Source organism: Papio anubis, chromosome 14, assembly GCF_008728515.1.
Source record: "Papio anubis isolate 15944 chromosome 14, Panubis1.0, whole genome shotgun sequence".
NCBI classification, from domain to species: Eukaryota; Metazoa; Chordata; class Mammalia; order Primates; family Cercopithecidae; genus Papio; species Papio anubis.
Genome location: NC_044989.1, coordinates 54165865 through 54191179, shown reverse-complemented (window position 1 = coordinate 54191179; position 25315 = coordinate 54165865). Strand labels below are relative to the sequence as shown.

General features: G+C 39.1%; 1 protein-coding gene and 1 long non-coding RNA gene across 12 annotated transcripts in view; one reads left to right on the top strand and one right to left on the bottom strand.

The window, feature by feature from the left end:
- LOC101015186 (ankyrin repeat and SOCS box protein 3) overlaps positions 1-25315 on the top strand; it is a 196253-nt gene that overhangs the window by 102002 nt on the left and 68936 nt on the right. For all 10 annotated transcript variants that reach the window (XM_031655147.1, XM_017947524.3, XM_017947525.3 and 7 more), the window contains one exon: positions 10577-10735. In XM_031655147.1, the coding sequence (XP_031511007.1) occupies positions 10577-10735 (159 nt within the window). The remainder of the gene's footprint in view (positions 1-10576; positions 10736-25315) is intronic.
- LOC108581637 lies at positions 484-23471 on the bottom strand. 2 transcript variants are annotated; one of them, XR_001894119.3, is made up of 4 exons: positions 23367-23471; positions 22969-23070; positions 4527-4831; positions 484-839 (listed from the first exon to the last, which is right to left on the bottom strand). It is a non-coding gene; the product is annotated as an uncharacterized LOC108581637 (long non-coding RNA). The 2 variants fall into 2 exon arrangements; XR_004178250.1 differs by lacking the exon at positions 22969-23070.

The window sequence follows — 25315 nt, the reverse complement described above, 5'->3', positions numbered from 1 at the left end:
TGATACGCTATCTGTAAGATGGAGAACCAGGGAAGCTGGTGGTGTAACTCAGCCTGAGTCTGAAGGCCTGAGAACCAGGGGAAGTGATCGTGTAACTCTTAGTCTGAGGCCAAAGGACTGAGAACTGGGGTATGGGAGGCCACTGGTGTAAGTCCTGGAGTTTGAAGGCCTGAGGATCAGGATCTTTAGTATCCAAGGGCAGGAAAAGATGCATGTCCTAGCTCAAGAGAGAATGAATTCTCCCTCTTGCCTTTTTTTTTTCTTTCAGTTGCAAGATTAATAGAGTGAAAACAGAGCTCCCATACAACGGGAGGGAACCCAAAGGGGGTTGCCGCTCCCTGTTCAAATGCCTGAGTTTATATCCCGATCATTGTCCCTCCCCCTGTGCTCTCAAGCGATATGTGATTTGACTATTTCTTTACCTCCTGCTTTAGCCTAATTGTATTTTAGTGAGCCTCTTTACTACCTGATTGGTTGGGTGTGAGCTGAGTTACAAGCCCCATGTTTAAAGGTGGATGTGGTCACCTTCCCAACTAGGCTTAGGAATTCTTAGTTGGCCTAGGAAATCTAGCTAGTCTTGTCTCTCAGTTCCCCCTCTCAACAGGAAAAACCAAGTGGTGTTGGGGATGTTGGCCGACGACTGCTCTTAACTGCTTCCTGCTGAATTGGGGCATAGTAGGGGTTGTGCATTTGAGATTTCCTCGGGAGGGGTGCCTTCAATGTCATCAACATTGGAGCATGGGCTAGCAGGCCGGTCCAGGGGTCTACAGTAGATCTTAGTCATGGACTGCATCTGGGGTTCCATTTGAAGAACAATTTGTAGTTTTACAGCTTTGATTCTGGAAGAGACAAACGTAACAAGGAGGTTAACGATACAGGGATTGAAATGTAGACCTGAAGTGCAGGGGATTATTTCTTTGGCACACTTCACAGGCCCTGACTATCTGCTTGATAGTTTTGAAAAGGCCTGGTCCAGTAAATAATGGTTTGGCCATCTGATGGGTGCTATCAATGCCTAAGTGAAAGGTCTGGTGAAAGGTTGTAAGTAATTTCCATTGGTTAGCTGCAGGCAAAGGTATTTTTCCTTCTTCAGTGGCTAGCCATCCTGAGGGGAGGAAGCGGTGTCCTCTTTTGGTTCCCGATTCTATTTCTTCTGTTGAATATGGGGGCTTGGTTTCCTTGAAGGGTTTACCCAATACAAGGGGTCCTCCTGTAAGCATTTCTAATGGAGGGTCCCGCCTTGTGGCTCTTTTGGCTTCAATATCTGCTTCGCGGTTCCCTTCTATTTCTCTTTTTTTTTCTTTCTGATGACCCCAGCAGTGTAAGACTGCCGCCTCTTTACGTTTTTTTGTACAGCCAAAAATAATCTCCTGATGGCTTCCTGATGTTTGATAGGTGTTCTCTTGGAAGTTAGGAGTTCCCTTTCTCTCCGTATTGTTGCGTGGGCGTGGAGGACTAGGTAAGCATACTTTGAGTCTGTATATATATTTACCCTTTTTCCTCCTCCTAATTCTAGTGTATAATGGCACCTGTTTTTGCTAGGATGTCTCTCCCTGACAAAGAAGTGGGGCTTTCAGGCATAATTAGAAAGGCATGTGAAAAGAGTAAAGTTAGCCAGTCACAACTTAGTGGCTGGCAGAAGTATCTAGTGACTGACTGTCCTAGGACCCCTCGAATAGTGACAGATCTGGAGGACAGTTGTCCGGGCCAGGAGAGTAAGACTGAGAAGGCCGCACCAGTGTCCAGGACAGTTAACCTCCTGGCCCTCAATGGTCAAGCGTACCTGGGGCTATGTGAGGGTGATGGCATGGGCTGGTGCTTGCCCTGGGCACCCTCAGTCCTGCTGCTGGATCATCTGGTTAGTGGCTTCTGACTCAGAGGACCTTCATCCCCTGGGGCAGTGGGCCTTCCAGCGATTCCCTTGACAAAAGGGAGCGGCTTATTCCTATTGGGACAGTCTTTTAAAGTGTCCTTGTATACCGCACTGGAAGCAATCCCCATTAGGCATTCAATTTGCCCAGACTTTCCCTGTACCAGAGACTCCAAAGTCCACTTGCCTGAGGACCATGACTAAAACAGTAGCCTTTTTCTTATCCCGTTTATCCCGTTCTGACTACTCCTCCTAATCTGTGTTATAAAAAACTGAGGTTGCCAAGTTCAATAGGGTTTCGAAGTTTTGCTCTGGGCCTAAGGCAGACTTTTGAAGTTTTCTTCCAATGTCTGCAGTTGACTGAGTAATTAAACTTATCCTTTAAGATTAGTTGGCCTTCAATAGAGTCAGGCGACAGGGAGGTATGTTTCTCAGTGCCTCCCTTAGTCTCTTCAGAAAGGCAGTAGGACTTTCTTCCTTTCCCTGTGTTATAGTGGACATCATTGAACAATTCATAGGCTTCTTCCTACTTTTCCTTAGCCTTCTAGCATGCAAGTTAGCAAACGTCTGCGGCACCAATCTCCATATTCTGATTCTGCGTCCCAGTGAGGGTCTACACTGGGAACTGCCTGCTGACCTGTGGGGAATTTTTCTCTTTCCTCTGTTGTCATCCTGTTGTTGACCTGACTAAGACACCAGAGATAGCCAAACTCTCGGGCTGCAGTTATGGTGGCACTTCTCTCTTTTGGGGTTAGTGTCTGATCTAGCAGTAACATTATATCTTTCCATGTCAGATCAAAGGATTGCCCTAACCCTTGTAAAACATCAATATAGCCATCAGGGTTATCTGAGAATTTACCTAGGTCTCTTTTAATTTTCTTCAAGTCTGACAGAGAAAAAGGTACATACACTCTGACTGGGCTGAATTCTCCAGAATACATCTTAGGGGCATTTTTGCCTTGCAGGGAATACCTCCCATCTGAAAAAAAACATAGAGATGCCAGCGCCCCTAGTCATTTTCCAATGAGCATTAGTCCTAGAGCATCCTCTGTGGTCCTAATGCTTATTCCTTTCCAGGGTGCGTAACCACCCGTGGACCTCTGCTTGTCGGATTAGTTACACTCACCGATGTAGCAGTCCTGCACCTGTTTTCCCGCCTTTCTTGACCGCAAAGAAAGGGGTCCAGGCTGCTGGATTCTAGCGGTCCTTTACCAGCGTGCCCAACATTGCCTCTGTGATCGGGTGAGTTCTAGAGCTGGGCTGGGTTCCTGAGTATTTCATAACAACACAGCTGCCCCATCAAGATGCATTCCCGTAAACAACAGTTCTTACGCAAATTATTTTCAGAGAGGGTGTAGGTAACCTTTTGAGTCAGGATTGAGATACAGTTTTTGCCCACTAGGGCCTTTGTCCTTCTTTTCGCTTGCAGGAATATGCCCTAATTATTGATCTTAAACTTTTTGTTGCCCCGGATTAAGTCCTTTCGGATGTGTAATATGAGAGATGGCTCCTATTTATCCTATGTGCCTTTTTCCGTGGGTTACTGGGTTAAGGATTTTTGATAGGAAGGCTACAGGTTGCCAGTGGTCTCAGTGTTTTCAGGCTACGCCCTTGTTTATACTGACAACAAGGTAGTATTGGAGTGTTATAGGGTCACAGGGAAGACCTTCAATTATCAATTATAGGTTTTAAATTTACCCTGACTTTTAAAGGAATAGGGCACAATTTTTTCTTTACTACTTCTATGTCTCTTTTTCTCTCTCTCCCTCTTTTCTCTCTTTTCTTTCTCTATCTCTTCTCTCCTTGGACTTACTCAGTTCACTTTCATCCTGATCTATTATGTTGTTGTAGACCCAGTTCCAGTTGTTAAAGTACTGGGCCATTAGTTCTAAGGCCCTGGCCAAGGAGCCAAGGGTTGGAGATTGTATTGCAGAGGGGTAAGCTGGGTAGAAATTGGGGGAGGAGAGCATCTTACACAATGGGAGAGTAATCCTCCTGCCATTTATAAACTTGGGGCCCTGGCAACAGTGGTAGGGAATGGGTCCCATATAACTGCCCATGTCAAGAGCTGTATATCTAAACTGGGAGGGACACCAGGGACAGGACTCCCTGGGTTCATAGCCTAGATGCCTAAGGACACAGCATAGAGCTTCCTTATATCCCTTTGGAGATACAACTTGCTCTAATACTTGGGAAAGGAAATGAAAGTATGAACCATTAGTACCTAGGAGGCAAGGAGGATCGGAGGAAGGAGAATCAGAGATAAGGAGAATTTTGGGCTATACTTTCAAGAAAGTCATGGTCAGGACCCAGGAGGTATGGGTCAGAAGGAAAGGTAGGAGAGCATGCATGGGCAACTGTTGAGTAGAAACTTCTGGCTGTGGGAGTTCGGGACAACAGCTTTCTGCCTCTAGTCGGCCCTCAGCTTCCCCAGGAAAATTGAAAGTGGAAGCTGGTTCCAGGCAGACCAACGTTCCCAACCCAGAAAGGTTGGGGGTTGTTAGAAAGCCTTTTCCCAGATAGCCTCACACCTGAGTCTTAAGTCTGGCAGCCACGCTAATCATTTTTAACCAGCTGACAGGTGCCCGGTATTTTCTTCCAATTCTAAGGAAGGATAGGACAGAATAGCAAGTGAAAGTGGTCCAATATTACTCACTGCTTTCGAGGTCCCTTTGTGGTCGCCAAAATGTTACCGGGGGGGACTTGTTCCTAGAGTTCCCAAGATGGTGGTGGGCTGCTTCCAAGATGGCGGCAAGCCTCTTGTTCTCTGACCTGGGGTTCTTGGCCTTATGGATTCCAAGGAATGGAATCTTGGGCCACGTGGTGAGTGTTACAGCTCTGTTCAGCTCGATTAGGACGAACCCCAGGCACTTAGCCAGTGCAGGAACAATGGCGAGCCTCTAGCTCAATTGGGAGTGGCAGTGGGCGCCGCCTCGCTGGATCAGAAGTGCAGTGGACGCCCTGCCGGATTGGAGGGGTGGAAGTCAATGGCGGGTCTGTGACAACAGCAATCAGCGGTGGTGGACGGCGAGCAAAAGCTCAGTTCAAACCGGAACAAACACGGACCAGAGAGTGTGCAGTTGCAAGATTAATTAATAGAGTGAAAACAGAGCTCCCATACAACGGGAGGGGACCCAAAGGGGGTTGCCTGCCTTTTTTTTTTTTTTTTTTTTAGGTCCTTCAAGGATTAGATGATGCCTGCCCACATTGGTGAGGGCGGGTCTTGTTTATTCAGTCTACTGATTCAGATGGTAATGCCTTCCTGAAACATCTTCACGGATATACCCAGAAATGTTTTAGCAGCCATCTAGGCATCCCTTAACCTAGTCAGGTTAACATGTAAAATTAACCATCACCATGCCAAGTTAAAATATTGATAGATCCTGCTAAATTGTATGCTATGTTAATCAGGATTCTTTCAGTAGTGAGCGAAAGAAACCTAGTTCAAACTAGCTTAAGCAAAGAAAGGGAATATAGTAACTCAAGTAAACGTAAATCTGAATGATAGGTCTCTTCAGAGATTGCTGGATTCTGCTATTAGAATGATGTCATTAGACAGGCAAGATTTCCCTTTGGAAGTTCTAGACTTACCTTATTTATTTTTTTAATTAAAAAAATTTTTTTTAAAGAGATGAGGTCTTACTCTGTTGTCCAAGCTGGAGTGCAGTGGTGTGATCATGGCTCACTGCAGCCTCCAACTCTTGGGCTCAAGTGATCTTCCCATCTCAGTCTCTGGGATAAATGGGACCACAGACACATGCCATCACATCAGGCTAATTTTTAATTTTTTATATTTCATACAGATGGGAGGTCTTGCTATGTTGTCCAGGTTGGTCTCGAACTCCTGGCCTCAAGTGATACTCCTTCCTTGGCCTCCCAGAGTGCTGGGATTACAGGCATGAGCCACTGCATTAGGCCTTACCTTATCTGTAAAGAGCTCTTTATGTATTCTGGATATTAATCCTTCGGTGTCATATGTGTTTCGGGTATTTTCTCTTCACTTTTCTTATGGTGTCTACTTTCTTTGTAATGCCTTGCAACCTCTTCCTCTTCACTGACTTCTTTCATGCATTTTGTGTGCATTATGAAGTCTCTCCTGAGGGTTTTCTGAGAAGTTTGCACATAATAAAATTCCTTGTATTGTGGAAATCATTTTATATCTAACGTTATAATTCCTAAGTAAAATATAGTAAGATGATATAAATTGTGTAAATGGCGTGGCAATATAATCTTGACATTTATTACACTTGTGATTGGCACGTAGTAAATTTGTCATCAAATTCTGGCTCAGCTGTTAAGAAAGATTCTGATCTTAATACTTAACCTATCTCCTCTACTGAAAACCTTGTGTTTTTACTTTCCCTGTTAGAGTCTGCAGAAAACAAAAATAACGGTCTACCACCCATCACTACCACTTTTGTAAGAAGTAATAGGCAAGTTTATTATTCGTAAGTAAAAAGACACTTTGTGTCAGCAAACATAGGGTGTGGTTTCATTGGCAGTGTTTGGGCCAACTCTTGTCATTGCTACACAGGCGTCAGTAGCTGGCGTTGGTTCAGCTGTGGTGGCTCTACTTCTCCAAGTAGTCCCAGGAAAGAACTCACAAGTTGTGAAAGACCTGAAGTGCTCATTGTGTTTGTCCATTAAGAATGTGTTTAATACCCATACCATTTAAAGTTTCAGTAAGTAGATGAGAAGGAGAAATCACTTTGCCTTCCTTTTAGGGTAAAGAGAGATTAAAGCATTAAAAACAGTGAGTAGGATGAGCCATTTCTTTTTCAGGAAACCCCCCTGTAGAGAAAGGAAGAGAGTGAGAAGGTGGTGATTGATGGTCCAGTACAAGGTAGATAAGATCCCTTTGCTAAAGCTCATGTATCAGTTTAAGGAAAGCAGTTTATCTTTGGAACTTTCAAAACTAATTTATAGTGGGTGCTGAAAACTTTCTTAAAATGGTACTTTGGAGACTTTACTAAATTTGTAACAACTTTGACAGTACTTAAATTGCGTATCTATCTGCGTTTGTATTTTACAAAAATTTAGACTATATACCTAATTGTATTGAACCCCATTGAGAGTTGGTCCAGCTAATTTATCTTTGTTTCACTGTTACGGAACTTGAGCCTCAGAGAGATTTAAGTAATTGGCCCAAAGTGTAATCCATATTATTTCTGGCAGAGTCAAAATTACAGCCTAAATCCAACTTCAAATGTGACCTTCCTGGTCCAGTGATTTAAAAGTTAGCTTAATACTTTTTTTTCTATAGGTAAAATATTTCAGGATCTCAAATTAGTAGTAAATTGACTTCAGTATTTCTCACCTGTGTGAGAAGTGCCTTTTATTTTCTTTATTTCATAATCACACAGGAGATTTTATTTCCTTTTCCTAAGATGAGTGTGTATGCAAGTCACTAAAGGTGGCTTGCATTCAAGAAGTGGGAATTAAACTCTACTTCCTTGATGGAGGAGTCTTTACGTAAATTATTTGGAAGTCTTCTATATCGGAGATTTATCTCTTCTCTCCCATTAATTTATATATTTAGTCATTTATATCTGCATGGACTCATTGTTACTTATTTCATACCTGTACTTTAGGTTACAATCCAATACAAAGTAATTTATTTTGTTGCTCATATTGTTTTGGTCATAGGATGCCCTTTCAGAGTGGCTCCTGTGTCTCTTTTGCATGCCCCCATTGTTTGTTTTTTGAGCACTTTTTACTTTTTGGACCTGTGGTATGCTCCAGACTCTTTGTATGTTTCCCACCTCAGCCCTGGGATCAGCCGTTTTCATAAGAGCTCTGGTTTCTTTTATGGGAGAATGGTATCGAAAACCAAGATCTGAGGTCAGGCACGGTGGCTCACGTCTGTAATCCCAGCACTTTGGGAGGCCGAGTTGGGCGGATCACCTGAGGCCAGGAGTTTGAGACCAGCCTGGCCAACATGGCAAAAACATGTCTCTACGAAAAAATACAAAAAATTACCCGGCTGCGGTGTCACGCCTGTAATTCCAGCTACTCGGGGGGCTGAGGCAGCAGAATCGCTTGAATCCGGGAGGTGGAGGTTGCAGTGAGCCAAGATCACACCACCGCACTCCATCCTGGGCAACAAGAGTGAAACTCCATCTCAAAAAAAAAGGGGGGGGTGGGGAGCAAGATCTGAGGACTGAGTGTGCTTGTTGCTACTGAACTGCCATTGATTTTAAGCTAAACATGAATTCATACTGATGTCTGGACTCTAATCCAGAACCACATGGTTCATTCTAGCCTTCCCTCTTTCCTTAACTGTAACGTTCCTCTCCAACAGTAAGAAACCTGGCTCGCAGATCTGCCATCTGTTTATTTATTTGTTTGTTCTTCGTATTCATGTAGAATGGTTTCAGAATTGTTAATCTCTACTTCTAGAAACAACTTTACCAACTAGACTATAGTGTTTATGTGCAGTTCTTTTTGTCTTTAGTCTTACAGTTTTCAGTCATAGCATCATTTATCAAACTTATATAGACCAGCATCTTTTTTCTCTATCTCTCAGTGTGGTTATGACATATATTTGTATTCCAATTAGATTCTTTTGTCACAGTCTGCATTCTATTCTAGGATCCCCCTTCCTTTTACCTCTTGGTTGATTTTTTTTTTTTTAAATGTTGCATACATTAAAGTTCACTCTTTCTGCTCTAAGGCATATTATTTAAATGGCCAGGATTAAACTTTATCTCTTTTTTTCCTTTGTAAGTAGAGGAGAACATCTCTTCTTTATAAGAGAAAGTTCCTTGGCCTCTGTCATATAACACTGGTCTACGTCTCCTACCTTTTAGAGATCATCTTTCTTAGTCTCCTATTGCATCTGTTGATTCCTTTCCCTGATGGGTACCTTCCTTTCTGCATTTGTACCAGGAGCACATTACTTTACTTTTTCTAACTTTAAGACATGGTTTAGTATATAGTAAGTCTAGGTATGCTTCAATGCTTGTCTTGTTCATTTTTCTAAATTCTTTGTTACTCTTACCTGCCCTACTGATAGAGGAGACAGCCAAATGCTGCCTAGGTCATTGTGCACCGGGAGCTTGCCTAAACATGCCCATGGGGATGAGAAATTCCGTCCCTTAATACATGCACAGAAGGGAAATAAATCAATGTGGAGTGGCTCAGAATAAGGGGCTGCCTGTGCACTGGAAGAATGGGGTGAAGCCACCGGGAATTCTCATCTTACGTGAGGGGAGGAGCCTGGACTCTTCAGCTCATGTGTGGTGGTCTGGTATTCAATCTGTGGAATGGGAACCTGTTGGCAGGACCCCCTTTGTTAGCTGAGAGCTTTCTTTTAATAAATTCCACTCTCCTCACCTTTCAGTGTGTCCACATGCCTGATTTTTCCTGGTGGTGACATAAGAACCTGGATTTTAGCTGAACTAAGGAGCAAAAAATCCTGCGTCACTACCTTAGCCTTATCAACTTGAGTTACTTTATCAAGTATAAAACAAGCAAACAGCTCTACTGGCATTTTTATTAGAATTGTATTAAATTTATTAATTATTTTGGGAAGAATCAGCGTCTTTATAATATTGAAATTTCCCAGTTAGGAGCCAATCTACCAATGTCAATTATCTATCTATATCTTTGTGTTCCTTGGTTTTCATGTTATTTGTATTCACAAAACTGTCAGGTTAATACATGAAATAAGGGTCATGTCTGACTAATCTCTGACTAATCTCAATAGACTACTTTGAATAAGAGTCAACTTCTGACTAATGTCTGAAACCCTATTTCTGTGATATGCCCTTTTAATAATGACTACCTTATCTTGCCATTTAGTTGTGCGTCTGTAAAGTTTGAGACTATTTTCTTTAAATATATGTACTTAGAAGCTGTTACTGTGATATTATGGCTTAATTTACTTGTTTCATCAGTGAGTTACAATTACAAGAATTACTTGAAATAGATGAGTAGTTAGGAGCATTCATTTCAATTCTGATACTTCAAGAAAATGTTTTTAAAAGTTTTTTTTTTATTTTCTGTTTAGTTTATTCCAACTATCAGAAATGTCTTCACCATTCACTTTAGAGCCCATCCTTCTATAATGGGCAGTTGGAGTGTTACCAGAACCTTGGCTTTTTCATAACAAGTATATTTCAGAAACTTTAACTCATAAATTCCTTATTCTATATCACTGTTTGGTTGTGTTGGAGTGCATTTTATTCTTTTAGAACTGCAGTTTTCATTAACTATTAGACCATAGTCTTAAGTTAGAAAAGGAGTATTTAAAACTGCCTCATGGTATTAGTTGAGTACAAGGAAGTAATGCTAGAGATCAGACCATTTCCCTTATGGAAATTTAAAAATAAAAAAATAAAATTGATTAATTTTTCGATAAATTCTGTTTAAGCAAATCTTTAGTGCTGCATCCTCCCCAGATTATTGCTTTTGTGTTACCTTTCAATTTCTGCCACTCCTTTTCCCTTACTCACCAAAAATTAGAGAAGAGAAAATAAGAGTGAGTGGGCAGGATTTGTGTATTAAGAATACCAAAGAGCTGTCCACATTGGGATCTCTGTAGAACTTTTTCTTGATTTTTCTAGAGTTTTAAATGGTGAAACCTGTTATTTATAAATTACTGACATTTTAATAGTTCATTAAATTCCTCTTGGAATCTTTGCTTTTTAAAACCAGGAAATAGAAGTAATATCTTCTAGTTGATGGGCTTTGATTCTTCCATAGATTCATCTGAAAACTACATTAAGATGAAGACCTTTGAAGGTTTCTGTGCTTTACATCTCGCTGCAAGTCAAGGACATTGGAAAATCGTACAGATTCTTTTAGAAGCTGGGGCAGATCCTAATGCAACTACTTTAGAAGAAACGACACCATTGTTTTTAGGTAAGTATGCTATTTGTGGTACCGTTGCAGTTTTTCATCATTTTTTTGTTAAACTAAGCTCAATTTTTCCTTCAGCTGTTGTAATTATAGTATGTTCTTTTGGCAACTATTATACCACTACTTCTTTGATTTTGAAACTGAAAAGATATTTTTAAAGGTTTTGCTCTTGTTTTCTATTCTTGGGTGGTAGCTTCTGGGACTTTGTTTATTTAAAGGTGCAAAATCTGTTTTGAATTGTAGGCACCATCATTGTTCTCAGTGTTGTTCTGAAGACTAGGCATCACTGAAATTGTAGCAATAGTTGCAAGGTTACCTGTGAATGTTTTATGTTTGCTTTTGCCTTTTCTTAGCATTAAAAAATTAAGAAGCTTTTATGGAAGAAATCACCAGCTAATACTTTAATGCCAGTTAATGTGTTGCCTGTATGGATCACTGTTCACACCTCTTCCATTAAAGACTGTTTTTTAATTCCTTAAGGATGACAGCCAAATTCTAAATGGCTTTCTTCCAATAACTGTCTTTTTTCTTCTTTTCCTCCTTTCTTCTATTCGATTCTATTTGTCTTCAGGGACATTGTGTCCCATAAAGTTTATGAGAAAATTGAGTCAATGAAGTGTTTGGAATAGAATCAGTGCATCTGGACTGTAGTTTTGGTCCTGCCACATGTAATTTGTATATTTATTTATTTACTGCATGCTTCAGTGTCCTCACATATGGAATGAGAGTAATAGTACCTATCTGGTCTTTGTTATTGGGCTGAGAATAAAATGAGTTGTCTATGAAAGTACTTTTTTCCCTTGTGGACTTAAAAATATTATTTAAATTTATGTACTTTAGTAAAATTCATTTTTTTTGGTATAACAGTTCTGTGAGTTTTGATGTATTCATAAAATTCTGTAATGACAGCAATCAAAATATAGAACCATTCCATCACTCCTCAAAATTCCATCATGCTGCCAATTTTTAATTAATATTTTCCTCCCTCCCCCTGGCTCCACCCCTGACAGCGACTGATCTGTTCCTATCCCTGTAGTTTGCATTTTGCTGAATGTCATAGACATATAACATGTATATATATATACACACACACACACACACACACACACACACACACACCATATAGCCTTTGAGACTGGCTTCCTTTAACTAGCGTGATACTTTTGAGATTCATCCATATTGTTGCATGTATCAATATCCATTCCTTTTTGTTGCTGAATCCTATTCTATTAAATAGATGTAATACAGTCTATCCATTTATCAGTTGGATATTTGAGTTTTCAGTGTTCAGTGGTTATGACTAAATCTAAAAACATTTGCAGACAGGTTTTGTATCAATATAAGTTTTTATTTCTCTTGGGTTAATACTTAGGATTGGTATGACATATAGTAAATATGTGTTTAACTTTGGAAAACAAGTTAGAAGTTTTTTTCTACCGGTTTGCATTTCCTTCAGTAATGTTTGAGACTTTTAGTTGCCCTATATCCTTGTCAACATTTGCTATTGGCAGCTTTTTCTTTTTCTCCCTTATATTTTAGTAATTTTAATGGGGGTTTAGTAGTTGTTGTGGGAAGTCAGGGACCCCGAATGGAGGGACCGGCTGAAACCACGGCAGAAGAACATAAATTATGAAGATTTCATGGACATTTATTTGTTCCCTAAATTAATACTTTTATAATTTCTTACACCTGTCTTTACTGTAATCTCCGAACATAAATTGTGAAGATTTCATGGACACTTATCACTTCCCCAGTGAATATCCTCGTGATTTCCTATGCCTGTCTTTATTTTAATCTCTTAATCCCGTCATCTTCTTTGTAAACTGAGGAGGATGAATGTCGCCTCAGGACCCTGTGATTGTATCAGCTGCACAAGTTGTTTGTAGAGCATGTGTATTTGAACAATGTGAAATTTGGGCATCTTAACAAAAGAACAGGATAACCGTGATGTTCAGGGAACGAGAGAGGTAACTTTGAACTGGCCGCCAGCGAGCCGGACGGAACAGAGCTATATTCCTCCTCTTTCATAAGCAAATAGGAGAAATATTGCTGAATTCTTTTTCTCAGCAAGGAACATCCCTGAGAAAGAGAATGCGCCCTTAAGGTAGGCTTGTAGATGGTTCCTTTTAAGGCGTCCCGTCTTTTATGGTCGAAGCCGATAGGATGAAATAAGCCCTGGTCTCCTATAGTGCTCCCAGGCTTACTAGAATGGGAAAATTCCCACCTAATAAATTGTGATCAGACAGGTTACCTGCTCTCAAACACTGTTTCCTGATAAGATGTTATCAATGACAATGCGTGCCGGAAATTTCATTAGCAATTTTAATTTCTCCTCATCTGGTGGTCCTGTGATCTCACCCTGCCTCCATTTGCTTTGTGATATTGTATTATCTTGTGAAGTATGTGATCTCTGTGACCCACACCCTGTTTGTGCACTCCCTCCCCATTTGAAAATCGCTAATGAAAACTTGCTGATTTTATGGCTCGGGGAACATCACGGATCCTGCCGACATGTGATGTCTCCCCCCGACACTCAGCTTTAAATTTCTCTCTCTTGTGCTCTTTCCCTTTATTTCTCAGCCCAGCCGAGACACTTGAGAAATAGAAAAGAACCCACGTTAAACATCGGGAGCAGGTTATCCCGATATCTAGTATCTCACTGTGGTTTTTATTTGCATTTTCCTAATTGCTGATGATGTTGAGCATCTATTCATATGATTATTTTCCATCTGTCCTTTTTTCCTTGTTACTTTTGTATTTAGACATTTTGTTTTGAAATAATTTCAGACTTATGGAAAGTTAAGGATATTCTGTACAACTACAGAGGAAGCATTTATTGAGGCTCAGCTATATGCAGTCTGTATTCTAGTTGCTTTCCTCAAGAAATCTTCTATGTAGAGGAGTAAAAAAAGTGATTTTACAAGTTTGAGATTTTAAAAGGGAGAATAATTAGTCACCCTTGAATGACAGAAGACTTCACGTGCAGAGTGCTGTATTAACAGTAACAATAACATTTATTGAGCAGAGTATATACTAAGCCTTGTGTGGGTGTTTTACATGAAGTAGATAATTGGATCTTCAGTATGATTCTGAGACATGTAATATTATTCCCACTTTTACAGGTGAGGAAACTTTAGAAAGACTGGATTTAGGAAGAGAAGAGCTATCCTGGAATCTTGATCTTGCTGTTGTCTGTGTTTTGGCTAGAAAACTGATTCAGTGAACTATTAAAAACATGTTTATTGACAAAAGGTTTCCTAATCACATACATTTGCGAAACACTATGTGCTATATCCTCCAGCGTAGAAAAACATGAAGACATTACACATGTAACTTATTGTGCCCGCCCAGTCTGAAGTATCCACTAATCTCTTTATGCATTCTCTTTTAGTGTCTTCATCACTGACTCCGGTTAATTATTGTTTATTTACTTCCCCCTTTACTAGAAAGAATGTTCCATGAAGGCAGAGATTTTATTCATGTTGTTCACTGTTTTAACTCCCAAACTCAGTTTAGTGCCTGGTATATGGTAGGCGTTCAGTAAATTATTTGTTAAATAAAAGAATGAAGGTTTCTGAGAAGACCTCTCATTAAACATTTGTTTAACGCAGAGCTTTGAAATGTATTTGACCGTACTATTCTTTCGCTCTTGTTATCCAGGCTGGAGTGCAATGGTGTAATCTCGGCTCACGCAACCTCTGCCTCCCGGGTTCAAGTGATTCTCCTGCCTCAGCCTCCCAAGTAGCTGGGATTACAGGCCCCTGCCACCACGCCCGGCTAATTTTTGTATTTTTAGTAGAGATGGGGTTTCACCATGTTGGCAAGGCTAATCTCGAACTCCTGATCTCAGGCGATCTGCCTGCCTCAGCCTTCTGAAGTGCTGGGATTACAGGCGTGAGCCACTGGCCCTGCTGTATTCTTTTTCTTTATGGAGCATTTAGGAATACCTCAAGGAACATTGATATTCCATGGGACTATTTGAGAAATGCTATTCTGGCCACATAGTTTACAGTTTCAAATTATTATTATTAGAGTCCCATTTATGAAATTCAGTATTGTATCTACTTTTATTAGTATTTGGAGAAAATTAGAGATGCAGAGTGTTTAGGGGTTTATATTTTAACATATAGTTAACTGGAACTTTTTATGTTAATGAAGCAAGAGATGGGAAATAATTCAAACCAGTAAATAACTTTAAATTGCTTGTTTTTAGTAGTAGGATTTATTTTGTTTCTTTGGCAGTGAATTTACCATTTTGTAAATGGTAAATTTGTATTGACTAATAAATAAATATTTTGTATTGACTAATACAAAATACTGTGCCCGGCCAATATAGTATTTTAAAAAAGGAAAGTAGAGCATTAGTGTTTGTGAAAACGTAATGTGAAAGGGCCAGGTGTGGTGGCTTACGCCTGTAATCTCAGCACTTTGTGAGGCTGAGGTGGGTGGATCACCTCAGGTCAAGAGTTCAAGACCAGGCTGGCTAACATGGTGAAATTCTGTTTCTACTAAAAATACAAAAAATTAGCTGGGTGTGGTGGCACATACCTGTAATCTCAGCTACTCGGGAGGCTGAGGCAGATGTTGCAGTGAGCCAAGATCGCACCATTGCACTCCAGCTTGGGCAACAAGAGTGAAACTCTGTCTCAAAAAATAAATAAATAAATAAATATAGTGTGGAAGAATGGACATGTCTACATCTGTGTTGTGTGTGGAAAAAAAAGGAATAGACATATGACTCTTCTGTGAGATAATACGGGCTTCAGTGTCTTCTCTGCCTCATGAATCATAGGACAAATTTTAGCACTCTGCCTTGGTCACCTTTACATTTTTTTATTTTTCAACGTGGGGTCTTGCTCTTTTGCCCAGGCTGGAGTGCAGTGGCAGAGTCATAGCTCACTACAGCCTCAAACTATTAGGCTCAAGCTATCCTCCTGCCTCAGCCTCCTGAGTAGCTGGGACCACAAGCACATGCCACCACACCCAGCTAATTTCTTTTTAATGTTTAATTTTTGTAGAGTTGGGGTCTTGCTGTGTTTCCCAGGCTGGTCTTCAAGCGATCCTCCTCCCTTAGCTTCCCAAAGTGCTAGGATTACAGGCCTGAGCCACTGCACTTGGACAATCTGTCTGTCTTTTAAATAACCGTATAGTGATTCATGCTTCAGTCTATAATGGAAAAGTTTTTAAATTAAAATCCAAAATACTTCAAGGTTTATATCAAACTACAGATAATTTCTAGATGAGGAAGAGTAGCTGGACCAGTTGGACTTAAAGTGAGAAAGAAAGGTTCCTTTCCCATCTGTAGAATTATCTTCCAAAACTGAACATTGGAATATATTGTTTGAGGTATTTTGTTTCTCTCCCTCAAGGGAAGGCATACTCTATTACATGTTGTAGGACCTGTCCTGATGGCCCAGTTACCACCAGCCTATTGCTGGAGGCTATAGAATATAAACCCAGGGGATCGAAGGGTAGAAAGTGAATGTAGAACTATGGAAATCTCCCAGGTGACCGGAAAAGTTGTTGACATGAGAAGTGTGTTGGATCTGATTATGATTGAATGTAAAGCTAAATGGAGGGACTCTAGAAAATCAACTACTCCACTGTTCGTAATGGGAATATCTTCCCTTCACAGAACTCACCAACATTTTAATAAAGATGAGCTTTAAAAGGGAACTCTTCAACTTGATGGCAGTAGGAATCAAAATGAGAAAACCTCATGAGAAAGGGGAAATGCAGGGAACATCTCATCTTTCTACATGAATATTGTCCTTCCAGAACATCTTTTTGCTAGCACACAGGTTAGAGTTTTTTAACAAGCAGTCTTACTGCCTTATTTCTTTTCTCTACCCTTGCCTCGTCCTTGCCCTGCTCTCTTTCCCTTCCCCTTGCTCCATATCACATAATAAATATTCTAAGGGTAGGTAAAACTGCTTTGGAAATAAAATATTCTTATTGATAGCTATAATAAATTCTAAATGAAAAATCCAGCTAGTATTTAGGAAATAGATTTCCTTTTTATTTTGTTATATGTAGAAAACATTGGTAAATTGGAGGCTGAAATCTAAACCAGTGTGATTTCACAGAACACTCCATGGGAACTGCATGGTGTGCGCTTTTGGCTTTTGATGGATTGTTTTTCAGTTTTTGTTCTTCTGAGTTTGCTTATTCTGTGTAACCTTCAATATTAAACATAGCTGTAATATTTAATAAGAACCGAATGTTTTATAGTGTTGGGTGAGACTGCCTATTTCAATATTTCACTGTAAAATGTGTCATACTTCAGCTCACATAGCATATCCTTAAACTCTGACTCTGCTGACATATTCCAAAATTGAACAAACCACCATGTGATTCACTTTTCATTAGTGTCTTCATGGATAAGTGATCATTCATAAGGCTATTTTTTGATGTGCTAAGAATTTTGAGGTTTCACATTCATATCTCTTTATATTATGTTAAGTAAACTTTGCTTTGGAGTTTTGTTTTTAGATTTTTCAACTAAAAGATTAATCATCTTCCTCAGGGATTGTCATGTAAGCATTTTTACTTGAGGACATGTTTTTTAAAATACGAGTTTGAGTTTTCTTAGGTTAAAAGTATGGAGTTTACTAAAAGTTACATTTAAAAAGTGTTAATTTCATGTTCTGGTTTTACTTTTGTTTGTCTTCTTAGTTTTATGGTTCTTGATACAACTTTATATTTTATATTTCTTTCTATGTTTTAACACAATGTCTTTTTTTTTTTTTTTTTGAGACGGAGTCTCGCTGTGTCGCCCAGGCTGGAGTGCAGTGTCACGATCTCGGCTCACTGCAAGCTCTGCCTCCTGGGTTCAGGCCATTCTCCTGCCTCAGCCTCCTGAGTAGCTGGGACTACAGATGCCTGCCACCACACCCGGCTAATTTTTTTTTTGTATTTTTAGTAGAGATGGGGTTTCACCGTGTTAGCCAGGATGGTCTTGATCTCCTGACCTCGTGATCCGCCTGCCTCGGCCTCCCAAAGTGCTGGGATTACAGGCGTGAGCCACCGCGCCCGGCCACAATGTCTTTTAATTACTGTTTTTTTTGAGACAGAGAGAGTCTCACTCTGTCACCCAGGCTGGAGTGCAGTGGTGCGATCTCCACCCATTGCAACTTCCACCTTCAGGATTCAAGTGATTCTTGTGTCTCAGCCTCCTGAGTAGCTGAGCTTACAGGTGCCTGCCACCATGGCAGACTAATTTTTGTGTATTTAGTGGAGATGAGGTTTCACTGTGTTGGCCAGGCTGGTCTCAAAATCCTGACCTGAAGTGATTCGCCTGCCTTGGCCTTCCAAAGAACTGGGATTACAGGAGTGAGCCACTGCACCTGACTTTTAATTCCTTAATGTAAGCAATTATGAAACTAGGATATTTATTATCTTTCTGGTTTTACCTTCATATAATTAAATATATTTATATAATGTGTTACTTTATTAGTCACATTTGATTAATAGATTTAAACCTCCAGCTTTTAAAGATGAGGAAATCAGTATCCTTATATTGTTCTTACATAACTCTCTTTCTCCCCCGACTTTTCCAACTTTTGTCAGTTATATTTGCATTGTTAGTGGGAACAACATTTTGCATTTTGTTTTGGCATCCTAAATCCATGATTTAATTTTATTCTTAGTTCTACAGTTAAATAGCTTAGAAGTTTATCACCAGTTATTTTGTCATGTTTTTTCCAGCCTTGTTTGGTTAGCTAAATTATTTCTTTAACACAGTCCTCTAACAGGACCTATGGCAATACTATTCCCTGAGGTTTTACATGTTCAGAATTGAATAATTTGGCTGGGCACTGTTGCTCATGCGTGTATTCCCAGCACTTTGGGAGGCTGAGGTGAGAGGCTCACTTGAGGCCAGGAGTTCGAGACCAGCCTGGACAACAAAACGAGACTATCCCATCTCTACCAAAAAAAAAAGGTAAAAATTGAACTACTCTTAATCTTTGAATAATGATTCAATTCAATAATGATTCAAACTTGAACAACAGTTTGATCAGGTACAAAATCCTTGAATTACATTTCTTTCCTTGAGAACTTTAAAAATGATGATACATTCTGTTTTTTTTTTTTTTTTTTTTTTTTTGAGACGTGAGTCTCGCTTCTGTCGCCCCAGGCTGGAGTGCAGTGGCCTGATCTCAGCTCACTGCAAGCCTCAGCCCCGGCTGGGTGGCCATTCTTCTGCCTCAGCCTCCCGGTGCAGCTGGGACTCACAGGCGCCCACTCGGGCCTCAAGCAGTTTTTGTATTTTTTAGTAGAGACGGGTTTCACTGTGTTAGCTTGTGATGGTCTCGATCTTCCTGATTCCGTGGATCCGCCTGCCTCTGCCTCCCAAGTGCTGGATTATGGCTTGAGCCACCGCGCCCGGCCGATCCATTCTGTTCTAGAGTTGAAGTCTGAAGCTAGCCTAATTTTATTCTCTTTTTGTGACAATACTTTTCCATGTCTGTTCCTTATCAGCTTTCTCTCACACAGTGTGTGCCTTTTCAGTATGTAGACTTGGATATTTTAAATTTTAGTTAATCTTTCTGGAATTACATCTTTAAGTATTTGTTCTGTTATTATGGTGGTGTTCTTGGGCCAGTGTATTTACATGTTGGTATCTTATCTGTTTTCAATGTCTATTGTTTTTTCTCTATTTTTCTTTCTCTGTGTTTTTGTTTTACTTTTCCTGGTTTTTTTTTTTTTAAAGCCTCTATGTTCCTATTCAGAAATGTCTATTCTCTCTGGTGTTTCTTCCTATTTCAATTTCAGTTGGATTTTTTATGATTGTTTTTGTTTTTCCCAGGTATTTTCTGAATTCATTAAATTATATCTTTTCCTGTCAGCCATTTTTTACTGAGCACTTGTATTTCAGTGTTGTGCTCTTTTCACAGAGACAATTGCTTCCTTAACTTCTTTTTAAACATTTACAGCTGTAGATTTAGCTACAATTTTCATTTGGTTTGTGGTAATATTTTTCTGATGAGAGGTTTTTGCTTTGTTTTGTTGTTGGTCTATTAATTGTTTTTCTGTAACTTGTCTTCCTTTATTCTTGTATCTTTGTATGGATTTGTGCTGGTACCTTCGTGATAAATCGTCTTGGGAATATGTGAGTTTTTGCTCAATTAGCTGCTTTCAGGAGGTGTATAATAGGGAGGAGGTAGAGGCACATTCCATATTAATGTGTCTAAATTCCTTTAGACTCAGGATTTTTGGACATGAATTCATTTAGCTAGTATCTTTCACTAGCCAGTGGGGTTTGGCAGCTGTGGGATTTTCGCAATGCAGTTTCCCATTTGTGGTAGCAGATATAGACCCCTTTTTGTGATTCTTTGTTTGGATCCAATCCCTCTGATTTTCCCATTTCAACTGCCCCAGAGAAGTTCCTGCTGCTAGCCTGTGCATTTTTTTTCCTGGTACTTAGTTTTGTTCCTCAGAGGGAGCCTCTGACCTTTGAGAAGTGTTCTTTGCTAGCTTTTTCTAAGATGTGCAGCTGACACATCTGTCCTCTTTCTCACACAAGTACCCAGGATTGATCTTCGTTCTTTTGGAGCCCCTTTTACAAATTTTGATCTGGAGTTCAAAAATCTAAAACTAGAATTATAGTTTTACTGAAAATGGAGAGTGTGTTTTTATTTTACTTTTCTTGCTGATTTTGGATTAATTGTTCTTGGATGATTTCTAAGAAAAGTAAAGGGAAATGCCTATATTGTGCTACAATATTAAAATTGGAAGTCTGTATTCATTTTTAAAGTAAAACAAAAATTCTTGATTTCAGTATTTTTGTAATAATTTGATATTCTAGTATATGGTAGAAATGAATAGACTAGACAAAATCTCCCCCAACCCCAGTCCATACAATACAATCTGTGTTCTAGTTAGGTGTACCATAGAGCAGTGTCGCTCAAAATGTCAGTCAATTTATATAAGAAGCTTGAGCCATTGTATAAATCAACATATTGGTTTCTTCATGAAGGAAGTCCTGTCTCAAGGAAAATGTCAGTTAAAGTATTCTTTGAGACATAGTTGTTTACATTCTGTTCAAAATGTCTTACCTTGTTGAGGACTAATATAACAGTTTGCACATTGACAGCCAGTTTGTTACAATGTTGAGTAGCCCTGCTGTACAGCATGCCATGCCTTTGTGGCTATCAACCTGGATTGTTACATGGTTAACACAATTGTCTCTTCATTCTTTGTGATTACTAATGCCATTAGCCAACTAATGATATATGATTATCATTGATTTAGTATGGCTAAAATGGAAATGTTGTTCCTACATAAATAGAGTCTTTGGGATTACAAAGTGTATGGACAAAGTGTATGGACAAACTATCCATACAAATAGTTTTTTGATAGGGAACTCCCAGAATATTTTGTTTCTTTAAGACTTAGTATGGGTCATTCTTACAGGGTGGATCTAGTAAGGAGAATACTGCTGTATGAATGCTTCAAAAAGTTGAATAATTTCTGAAAGTAGTAGAATTGCAATGTTATAGCCCTAGAAGAAGGTGTAAGTTTAGGGATGTGTTATCTAAATCAAATGTTTCTTGACTCTGTTGCTGAGGAGACTTACGGAAAAATAATCAATATATAATAGGATAGTGGAATTTTAGCTTTTTGTCTTTTAATACTTTCATTTGATCGAAAGATATATTTTTCTGGATGTGGTTTCTGATGTCGAATTGGCCATTAGACTTCTCCCTGTCTGTTAGAAACCATGAGAAATGTCAGTGATAACATGGATAATTGGATTGGGATATTCGCCACAACGTTTTTGTTATATCCCTAACATAATGAGTTTTGCCCAGAAGGTCATGGTTTTTCCCATCAGTATGCATCTTTAAGATTGTTAGCCACTGGGCAGACGTGAAGAAATTTATAAAACAGAAATGTAACTTTTTATTATAATTTTTAAAAAATTCTATATATCAATAAAATACTACATTTCAGACTAAAGATTCATGGCCAAGACATTGTAGGAATCTATCTGATTCCTTAGAGAGTGGTTCGAAATTATGTTTCTGGGCCGGGCGCGGTGGCTCACGCCTGTAATCCCAGCACTTTGGGAGGCCGAGGTGGGTGGATCACGAGGTCAGGAGATGGAGACCATCCTGGCTAACACGGTGAAACCCCGTCTCTACTAAAAATACAAAAAATTAGCCGAGCGTGGTAGCGGGCGCCTGTAGTCCCAGCTACTGGGAGGCTGAGGCAGGAGAATGGCGTGAACCCGGGAGGCGGAGCTTGCAGTGAGCCGAGATTGCGCCACCGCACTCCAGCCTGGGCGAAAAAGTAAGACTCCTTCTCAAAAAAAAAAAAAAAAAAGAAATTATGTTTCTGTACTTGATGGGAAAGCCTCATTTTATAACCATTCTGATCATGAACTTTAGTTATGAAATAAATAAGTGGATAGTCCTACTTTGCTAGTAACATTCTTGCAATAGTGGAAGATTCTACATCTTTGCCGTTCACATTGCCAGAGTGAAGGGATGCAATTAACATATATCATCAACTGGAGTTGGGATGGTACTTTAATTGTTCTGCTGTCTTGGGTATGCATAAAGTGCTGGAAAAACATAAACTTGAGGATACCAGAATAAATGGACAACACTGGAAAAAAAAAATCTGTCATAGCAATGGAGTTTCTTTTCTAGTGCCACCAGATGTCAGTATGAACACAGGACCAGAGAAATACTGCAGGAGATAAATGTTCCTATGAATGTTCTTTTTTGCTTCATAAAAGCAGTGGGGAAAAAAGTTTTACATAAACTAGGTATACAATGAAAAAATCATTTTACTGTTCAATTGTATAGAAAAATGAAATGTGTAATAGAGAGCAGAGTACATGTAGAACTCAAAAAAGTAGAGATACAATTAAAAATTCATATATAATTCAAATGTAAAATTGAATATATAGATGATCTCTGCAGAGCCAGCCAGCCTGCTGCTATAACTGGAGGAGATGAACAGCCCGTGGTTAAACTGTTCGTTACAGACTTACTGACCATGTTATTTTTTAGAATTGTTGTCAAAATCTGAGCCTCAAAATGAAAGACTAGGCTGGGTGTGATGGCTTATGCCTATAATCTCAACATTTTGGGAGGTTGAGGGGGGAGGATCACTTGATCCCATGAGTTCAAGACCAGCCTAGGCAACATAGCAAGACCTTGTCTGTACAAAAAATGGAAAATTAGGCATGTGGGTGGTGCATGCCTGTAATCCCAGCTACTCACGAGTTTGAGGTGGGAGCATCGCTTGAGCCCAGGAAGTTGAGGCTGCAGTGAGCCGTCAATGTGTCACTCTCCTCCATCATGGGCGACAGAGCAAGACCCTATCTTGAGAACAAAACAAAACAAACAAAAATATGGAAGAGTATATTTTCTAACTAATAGATATAAAACTCAACTCACTGTAATTTTCATTTGGTACAGAATTGTGTTTATAATTGTAATTTGTACAGAATTATTATAGTAATTCCGTAGAACTCAACAGTCACATTAAGCATTTTTCTAAAAGAGCATTCAGTAATATAATTACATTTTTAAAAAGCCCCTTAAAAAATTATTCTTTAATGAATGCTGTATTAAACAATGATGATTGTTTACTATTTCTAGTTAGATTTAGTACTTACATGTGTGTGTAGGTCTACCATATTTCTCCTAGATGAGAATTCCGTTTTGAGTTCTTGCCGTCATGAAATCTTCTCATGAGGCTTTGCGTTTAACTGTATTCAATATGTTACGTGACACAACTGAATTGATTTTGGTCAAAAGTTTTGTGTGGGTCAAAGGCTGCTTCTAGTTTCTCAATTTCTTGTTTTCAAAAATATTTGGTTACCTAAGATATGTTTTCCCAGATTGCTTCATTTTTCCTCTAATTTAGGAAATAGAAAAAGGTGTTTTTTCAAAACCAGAAAATGTCTGCCTAGAAATTATTGCCGGAAATGTTCTCATGCCATTCTTGCTTTCTTAAGCTTTTAAAATTAGAGATTTCTTCCATACTATATTATGTGATCTGTTGTGGGAAAAGCAGTGTTCCTACCCTCAGAGGTTCTGGCTTTTCTCGTCTACTGTCTCACTTGGAGTCTTACCTGTTTGCATCGAAGAAGGGAAAGTCTTTCTCTCATCTCTATGTGTACTTCAGACACTTGGAGCTCTGCCTTCCAAAGTGGGGTCTTTTATTTCATCCTTAATCTTTTTCCTTGGTCTCTGGTCCCTATTGATACCGTTTTAATACCAGATACTATGATTCTGCTTTCTTTTTCTTTCCAGGAACCCACAGCACTTTTCTAGCTTCTAGAATTACACATTTTCTTTCTCTCTTTGACACTTACTCCAAGACCTGCAATTGATTGACTGGCTGTCTGTTTCCAATGCTAAACATGTATCTTGAAGACAGGTATGCCTAGTATTCTAGGTTAAATTTCAATTCAATTCAGTTCTAATCTCTAGACCAGTGCTACCCAATAGAACTTGGACTTGTCCTATATCTACATTGTCCCTTATGATAGTCACTAGCCACATGGGGCTCTTGAGCACTTGAAGTTTGTCTGGTTTGATTGAAGGACTCACATTTTATTTTTATTCCATTTTAATTAATTCAGATTTAAATTTAAACAGCCAAATGAAGCTTGTGTCTTCTATATTCAAGAGCAGTTCTGGATAGTAGCAGAATGAGTGCAGTTCTTCATACATCCTTAACTGAACAATAGTCCTGTTTTATTTTTGAAATATTTATCTCCTTTACCCTAACATGTGGTCCTAGATAGGTCTTACATAAAAAGGTGAAGGAGCAAAGAAACACCAGCTTAGCCAACCGGTTTTGCTTATCAATAGGATAGTAAAAGTCACAACTGAATTTTTCTCATTATCCTCCATTGATTAGGTGATTATCAGGCTTCTACACTATCAGACTTAGTTCCTGATATCATGGGCTTACAATTTAATTGAGGATATTATAATAACCAGAATTCAAGATAGGCTGTAATAAATACCATAAGAGGTGTAAAGTATGTGAAGGTTGTTTCTGTCCTAATTACTGTGTTATTATTCTGCCGTGGATTTATCTATTTCTTGTCTCTTCTTTCTCTCCCTGTTTCTTTGGGTTTTAAGTCATTTTTCAATTAATATACAAAATGTGACTTTAATATTACTGAGTGAATAGGACAGTGTTCAGTTTGATTTTTATTCTGATGTGTTTTAAAAAATTCAGGGTATACTATATGCACATTAGGAATATTTTAGATACTCAAAGTGTTTTTGAAATTTTCATTTTGGAATTCCCTTCTGAATTTGTGGCAGTCTTTTTTTTCTTTCCTTTTTTAAAACGTCATGGACAATTTCATACGTACACAAAAGTGTGGAGACATCCTTCCCCTTCCTCTCACAAGTACCTAGGATTGATCTCCATTCTTTTGGAACAGTATGGTCTCATCACTCTGACTCAGCCAGAAGTCTTAGGAGTTCCATGGCCCCTCAGTAGTGTTTTACCTCTAATTATTTTCCCATGTTTTAAAAATAATTTATCTTTTTATTGATTTAAGGAGTTCTTAATTTTAACGTGGTCCAATTTATCACTATT